The sequence below is a fragment of the Tupaia chinensis genome, unplaced genomic scaffold (assembly GCF_000334495.1).
Source record: "Tupaia chinensis unplaced genomic scaffold, TupChi_1.0 Scaffold141399_1, whole genome shotgun sequence".
Classification (NCBI taxonomy): domain Eukaryota; kingdom Metazoa; phylum Chordata; class Mammalia; order Scandentia; family Tupaiidae; genus Tupaia; species Tupaia belangeri.
Window position 1 is genome coordinate 291778 of NW_006201261.1, and position 8456 is coordinate 300233.

At 42.9% G+C, this 8456-nt stretch overlaps 1 protein-coding gene across 1 annotated transcript in view; it reads right to left on the reverse strand.

Annotated features, from left to right (window-relative positions):
- Nucleotides 1-8456, reverse strand: part of MCM3AP (minichromosome maintenance complex component 3 associated protein) — a gene marked incomplete in the record, with an annotated part of 67198 nt that overhangs the window by 47520 nt on the left and 11222 nt on the right. The window contains 3 exon segments of the mRNA XM_014581962.2: nucleotides 1253-1521; nucleotides 2579-2776; nucleotides 6488-6627. Coding sequence (XP_014437448.1) covers nucleotides 1253-1521; nucleotides 2579-2776; nucleotides 6488-6627 — 607 coding nt within the window.

Sequence of the window (8456 nt, forward strand, 5' to 3'; positions counted from 1 at the left end):
ATTTTTTTGCGTTCGGTCTCTCTCTCTCTCTCTCTCTGTCTTTCTGACAAGCCCACAAAACCTATAGCAAAAACCTCTCCAAAAAAAAAAAAGATTCTCAGGCAAAAACTAAGCTACAAAACAAGAGTTAAAACTTAAGGAATTTTTGAACTGTAAAGGAGTTTTAGAACTAAAAAGGACACTGGCCCCCATAGAGTCCAGTTTGCCAACAACACATGCAAGGTCCAGAGGAGTCTCTGCCATATATCTCATATAAAGGACTACTTATGTATCAGACTAGGATTTATTTACAATCCACTTATTCTTGTGGCCAGCAGGTGCTGGTCTCCCACACGGCCGACCAAGGTTTGAAGAGCAGCCTGAAAATCTCGCCAGGCACACACACATATATGTCCAAAATCCCAAGAGGAGACTAGAGAAGAGATTGTAGCATGGCCCCCTCTCCAGGGATACAGGGATTTCTTTCTCTCTCTCTCTCTCTCTCTCTCTCTCTCTGCTTCCTTATGGTGAGTACATGCACCATATAGCAAAAAAATTTAAAAAATTTGAAAAAGACCAGGAGGACCAGTAATGGCCATAACACCGAACTCACAGGAAAACTGTGGTTCAAGTCCCAAACCCGGTAGCTTAAACTCACACCAGGTACTTGTGAGTGTGTGCCCAAGATCCCGAGAGGAGAACAGAGGAGAAGGGATTGTGGTGTGGCCATCCCCCCGGGGGGTGATTTCTTGCTTTCTGTCTCTCTGTTTCTCCCTGTCTTTCCGGCAGGCGCGCGTGCCCTATAGCAAAAACCTCTCCAAAAATAAATAAATAAATAAATAAATAAATAAATTTTTAATACTCCATCCTTAGCACTTTTATTTCACTTAATTTTTCTATGACTTAGATCTTTGACAAAACTATCTGGAAACAGTGAATTGCTATGAACCCATAGTAAGATACCCTGTGCTTCCCTGTCCTGGTTCATTCACCTGTGACATCAGAATTCCTTCCTCATTTGCTCTCATTATGAAGAGAAACAGTTCTCAGATACAAGCGAGTGGGGCCTATATCAGATGTGCTGGTATCAGCACACACTCCACTGCTCTGCTCCAGGCTCAGCCTGGCACACTGCACAGCCTCTGAACATTATCCCAACATTCATACTGAGAAAATTCAGTGCCACCAGCTACTGCTGACCTGAAAGGCTATTTTCTTGTTTAAATCTTTCCTTTTAATAAATCTTAGGCCAAATTCTGAATTTGAAATTCACCTTAGGATATCTCCCTTGTTGAGATTTAGCAGGACATTGTAGCCCTGGAACTCTGCCTCACTGGAACAGAAGACACCTTTGTTCCTCAGGTCCTGGTACATTTCCTTCAGACTTTGCAAGCATTTGGTCATGTTCTCATTGTTGATCTTGGCATCAAAGGAGGACATAGGCTCCTCGCACATGAAATGAGCACAGTGAATATGAAATCGGGTGCATTTCTCGATCAGGGACACTGTCAGGGGGTCGCAGAGGTGCTGCTGTGTGATATCCTGGCCATGGGCGGGGGGAAGAATACATATTACACTCACACACATACATTGTACACACACATTCCTGTATATAGAGCCAACTTTAGGAAAAATCAGGCTTATTACCTGAATTTCTCACATTTCAATTAGAAACAAAACCCAAAAAGCACATTTAAATAGGATTTTGTAGGGCCAACCAGAGGTGTGGTGGGTATGGTGCTAGATCCCACACGGCTGACCAGACAGTTCAAGTCCCAGATCTAGTGGCTTAAAAAACATGCAGAGGGGACCAGCAGTTGGCGTAATGGCTATGTTGCTGGACTCCTACGTAGTTGACTGCGGTTCCAGTCCCAGACCCAGTGGCTTAAACTCACGCTGGGCAAGTGTGCATGCGTGCCCAAGATCCCAAAAGGAGAATGGAAGAGAAGGGATTGTGGCATGGCCATCCCCTGGGGGGTGATTTCTCGCTGTCTCTCTGTCTCTCTCTGTCTTTCTGGCAAGCGCACGTACCCTACAGTAAAAACCTCTCCAAAAATAAATAAATAAATAATTTTTAAAAAGAATTATTAAAAAAAAATGCAGAGTACATGTGCATGCATTCCAAAATCCCAAAAGAAGAAATGGAGAAGAGACTGCAACATGACCATCCCCAGTGAAGGGTACTTTCCCCCCTTCCCTTCCTCTCTCTCTCTGTCACTCTTCAGTAAGCACATGTACCCTTTGGCAAATTTTTAAAAATAACATAATATGAAATTAAAATAAGACTTTGTGGGACAAGCAGGTGGCGTGGTGATTAAGGCGCTGGACAGTCACACATGGCCAACCAGGGTTCAAGTCCTGAATCTGGTGGCTTGCTTTCTCACTTCCTCTCTCTCTCACTCTCAACCTGTCTCTCTCTGGTCAAATTAAAAAAAAAAAAAAAAAAGAATAAATAAAAATAAAATTAAAAAAAGACTTTGTAATAGTTTAAGTAAATGTGTATTTTCACTATAGATGGAATATGACTGAGATGAAAAGACCTATCAGTCTGACTTTGGAATTTACATGTGATTGCTTCCTGAGCAGAAGTAGCTGGTACCTTTCGTATGCCCCGTGTGCGGTTCCACACGAAGTCATACCAGTCCCGCAGGCTGCCCTCCTTCTGGTCCATGATCTGTGTCACCAGGTAATCCATGGTTCTGCTTAGCACTGCTGAAGGCCGCAGTTCATGCGGCAGGGGCTCCTCCTGATCAGCTGAGGACCGGCTATACTCCTTCACAGCAGCTGCATGGTCTACCTATAGACATGAAGAAGAGACAAGCAGCTTGTGTGGGAGGTGTTAGGCCCGACCCTCCCAACTACGTCATAAAGTAAGGGGGAAAATCACACACTTGCACAAGATCAATAATTGAGAATACCTTTTTTATATGTAAAATTTATGTTAAAAGGTGACAATCAAAATTCGAAGACAAAATAAATTGAGAAACTTGAGTTTGGCAAATATGACAAGGAATTAAGATGGTGTCATGAGAAGCAGAAGGAATATAAGTGAAAACACACCTGCCTGTCTCCAAAGCACAAAGATGTGACAGGTAAAGGATTTCAATGCATTTTACAAGGTCTCATCCATGCTCAAATGCCAGTCGTTAAGGTTATACACAAAATAGAGATGGACAAGGAGAACTAGTGAGGGCATAGTAGCAGAGGCCCAGTGGGATAGAAGCTGGCTCCAGAAGAAGCCTATAAGCTGCATCTTCCACCTACAAGAGGAGGGTGAAGACACATGGCAAAGGGGAGAAGCAGACATCCACAACACTGATCCCTGGGCCTCTACAGTGACACCTCTTGTTGGGCTGGGGACCCTGCATAGTGCAAAGGCAGCCATAAAACCACCAGTCAGGGAGAGGAGCAGCAAAATTAACAAGAAGCAAAAGGATCAAAATTGGTCCATATTTCTTTTTTTTTTTTTTGGAGAGGTTTTTGCTATAGGGCACGTGTGCTCACCAGACAGAGAGAGACAGAGAGACAGAAAGCGAGAAATCACCCCCTGGGGGGATGGCCATGCCGCAATCCCTTCTCCTCCGTTCTCTTCTTGGGATCTTGGGCATGCACGCACATGCGCCTGGCGTGAGTTTTTAAGCCACTGGGTCCGGGACACAAACCGCGGTTAACTACATGAGAGTCCAGCAACATAGCCATTATGCTAACTGCTGGTCCCGGTCCATATTTCTAGGCAGTTAGGGAACATGAATGGATAAACAGTCCAGAAACATGAATGGATAAAAATACCCGCTGATGCAGTAGTTTAATTTAATTCTTAGGGTTTATCTGAACAATCTAAATACCATATAAGCATTATACATAGAAGCCAGACAAAAAAAAAATTAATAAAACTGAAAAATTAGAAATAGCTTGTATAATGATTGCAAAAACGTGAAGTTTTGAAATAGCTACATAAACAAATCACAAGCTGTCACTAAAACTGTTTGTAAGATTTTGTCATGGTCGGGAACCAGCAGTTAGCATAATGGCTATGTCGCTGGACTCCCAAGTAGTCGACCATGGTTTGCATCCCGGACCCGGTGGCTTAAAACTCACACCGGGCACGTGTGCGTGCGTGCCCAAGATCCTGAGAGGAGAATGGAGGAGAAGGGATTGCGGCGTGACCATCCCCCCTGGGGGGGGATTTCTCGCTTTCTGTCTCTGTCTCTCTCTGTCTGTCTGGCGAGCGCATGCACCGTATAGTGAAAATCTCTCCAAAAAAAAAAAAAAAGATTTTGTCATGGTATCAGCAAATGGCACAATGATTGCATTGCTGGACTCTCACATGATCAACCGTGTTGTTCCTGGACATAGCAGCTTAAAACATACCAGGCATGTATGCATGTATGCCCAAAATCCTGAGAAGAGAATGGAGAAGGGATCGCAGTATGGCCATCACCCCTGGGGAGTGATTTCTCACCCTCTATCTTTCTCTGGCAAGTGCATGCACTATATAGCAAAAATCTCTCTCTAAAAAATTTAAAAAGACTATCATAACAAAGGAAAATGTTCATGAATAATTTTAAGTGAAAAAATATACATACAAAATTATACCTAGAGCATAATATCAAATGTGCATAACATAAACACAGAAAATGATAAGAAAAAAATTGTTAAAAGTGAGGGGAGCTTCGGGACCAGCAGTTAGCGTAATGGCTATGTCACTGGACTCCCACGAAGTCAACCACGGGTCAAGTCCCGGACCCAGTGGCTTAAACTCACACCAGGTGTGTGTGCGTGTGTGCCCAAGATCCCGAGAGGAGAATGGAGGAGAAGGGATTAGGCGTGGCCATTCCCCCTGGGGGGTGATTTCTCACTTTCTGTCTCTCTCTGTCTGTCTGGCAAACACACGCGCCCTATAGCAAAAACCTCTCCAAAAAACAAAACAAAAAAAAAGTGAGGGGAGCTTGATCTATAGTGATTAAATGTATAAATAACAATTAAAATTAATAAATCACAAAAAAAAAGAAAGAGATATTTGCACACCATGTTTACTACAGCATTACTAAGAATACCTAAATGGAATACTAGCCAAAAAAGAATAAAGTTGGAGGAATCACACTATCTGACTTCAACATCTATTGCATGAATGAACCTAAGTGCCCAATAACTGATGAATAGATAAAGGAAACGTGATATTTATACACAATGGAATACTTCGCAGCTGTAAAGAACAATGAGTTCCCTGTATTTGAGACAAAGTAGATGGATCTAGAAGATATATTGCTAAGTGAAATAAGTCAGGCTATGAAAGACAAATACTGTACATCCATGCTTAATAAATACTAAGCATCCTCACTCATTAGCAGAAGCTAAATGACGTGATAACATAGACGTGGAGAGAAGAATGGTGGATACAAGATGCTGGGTGACCAAATGAGGCAAGTGGGGAGAAATCGGTTGAATGACACGAGAGTGGATGAAAATAAGTAAAACAAATTTTAGAACGGTGTGCCACTGTTTACACATAAATGAATGTGACACATGAATGCTGGTGACAAAGTTATATATACTTCCAAAAACCAGCAGAGCCATTTTAAAATGTGTACAACATAATGTTCAATGCTGAATGGTGGATATGCTTATATCTTTGATTTGATTATTGCACACTATACAGAAAACCACACTGTACCTTACAAAGATGTGGAATGATTATATGTAAATAAAAAATAATAATTAAAAAAAAAAAACTGAGGGGAGCCAGCCCCATAGCTTAATGGTTAAGGGAGCCAGATCCCACAAGACTGAACACAGTTCAAATCCCAGCCTCAGCAGCTTGGGAAACATGTCAGGCACATGTATGTGTTCACAGGGTTATGACAGAATGGAGAAATGGAGGCAAAGAGATTGCAGTATAACCAGTTAAGGAGGTGCTTTCTCCCTCTCTTTTCTCTCTCTCCAGCAATTATAAAAATAAAAATAATTTTTAAATAAATAAATTTTTAAAACAATTTTATTAAAATTAAAAAAAAAAAAAAAACTACATCTAGGTTAACTCTGGCACAGCAGTAATGAATACACTGCTCAAGAGAAACCTGGCATTCAAGGTTTTCGTCCCCTCCTAGTAGGCCTGAGACATACCAGGCACAGTCACAAGTACCCAGGATCCAATCCACTTGAGGAATGAAGGAAGAGAACAGCAATGTGACCAGACCCAGTGAAGGGTACTCTTCTCCCTACCCTTCTCATGTACACACACGTACACGTACTCTGTGGTGAATAAAGGAAAAAAAACTACATCTGTACCTTATCGTGTATAAATACCATGTGATCTAGTTACATTACACAAAGATTGCTTAGTAAACCTGTCACAATACAAAAGAGTTTAATATGATTGCTCATAGCACAAATCTCCACCACTCTCTGAAAAACTCAAGTATCAGTATGTATAGAAATTATAAGAGGTAAAGCCTTTCCTCTCTCTCATACACCTGCCCCCACCTGCCAGGAGGATGTGGAGCTCTACCTGGTCAGTCCCTGGGACCACTTCAAACACACTCAGCTGGCTGCGAGTCTCCCGCATGTAGCGCTCCTTCTCAGGACACATATCTGGACAAGTCCCAACAAAAGTCCTTGCTTTGTCCAAATCAGTTCTTTTCACCCGTGCTAAATGACATAAAATAAAACATAATAGGAAAAGTTACTCTGTTTTAAAAAGTAAAAGGTAAGGATTTATCACACAGCTACTAAGATGATCAAAGGAAAAGTTAAAAAAAAAAAAACAAAAAAACACAAGCTGGCCCCATAATGCAGTAGTTAAATGCTATGCAGAGGTGGGGACCAGCAGGTGGCATGATGGTTAAGGTGCTGGACACTCCCACATGACCGACTATGGTTCAAGTCCTAGACCTGGCGACTTGCTTTCTCACTTTCCCTCTTTCTCCCTGTGTGTCTCTCTCTGGTCAAACTAAAAATATATGAATGAATAAATAAAATGAAAGAAATAATTTTTTAAAAATAAATGCTATGCAGAGGAAGCTGGATCCCATATGGTGACCAGGGCTGGAATCTCAGACCCAGCACTCTAAAAAACACACCAGGCACATACCCATGCCTAGGATCCTGATGGGATAAAGAATTAGAGAAAAAGAATTGCAGCATGACTGGGTCACATTAGGAGGTGCACTCTCTCTCTCATGTATGTGCACATACATACCCTTGAACATTAAAATAAAACCCACAGGTCAGCTGGTGGTATGATGATTAAGGCAACTGAATCCCACATGGCCAACTGTGCAGTTCAAGTCTTGGACATGATGCCTTGAAAACCATGCCAGGCACATGCATGAATGACTAAACTACCAAAATAATAAAAGAGAAGGGAATGCAGTGTGGCCATTCCCCATGGGGTGTGCTTTTTCACTTTCTCTCTTTTCTGGCAAATGCATGTGCCCTATAGCAAAATTAAAAGAAAAGAAAACCTACACACAAATTACAAAGGAAAGGAAAAATTTTTTAAACTCTGGGCTTTAAAGGAAGGGACTTCTGGCTTATCACAATAGGCAGCAGGGCAGCAAGGCTCATCAAGGCTTAGGACCAGCAGTTAGCGTAATGGCTATGTCGCTGGACTCCCACATAGTCGACCACGGTTCAAGTCCCAGACCCGGTGGCTTAAACTCACGCTGGCCGCGTGTGCGTGCGTGCCCAAGATCCCAAGAGGAGAACAGAGAAGGGATTGCAGTGTGGCCATCCCCCCTGGGAGGTGATTTCTCGCTTTCTGTCTCTCTGTTTCTCTCTGTCTGTCTGGCGAGCCCACGCACCCTATAGCAAAAACCTCTCAAAAAAAAAAAAAAAAGGCTCATCAAGGCTCATGAAGACCCTGCCATTCCCTCTCCAACAGTCACAGGACTGCAAAACAGACTAGGTAGAAGGCATCCTCATTTGGCGCCGGGTACACTGATGTGATCTGTAACTAGTTATAGCTTTTTTTTTTTGGAGAGGTTTTTGCTATAGGGCATGTATGCTCACCAGACAAACAGAGACAGAGAGACCAAAAGCGAGAAATCACCCCCCAGGGGCGATGGCCATGCCGCAATCCCATCTCCTCCATTCTTTCAGGATCTTGGGCATGCACGCACACGCACCTGGTAAGCCACCAGGTCCAGGACTCGAACTACAAAATAATGTACTCCCACTACGTGGGAGTCCAGTGACATAGCCATTATGCCAAATGCTGGTCCCTCGTTATAGCTTTTATAGCACTTATAATCTCAGTGATAAAAAAAATTATCATACAGGATGTTTGTTAAAAGGATCAAGTTAAGGAACCAGCAGTTAGCGTAATGGCTATGTCGCTGGACGCCCACGTAGTTGACCGCGGTTCGTGTCCCAGACCCGGTGGCTTAAAACTCACGCCAGGCACGTGTGCGCGCGTGCCCAAGATCCCAAGAGGAGAATGGAGGAGAAGGGATTGTGGCGTGACCATCCCCCCGGGG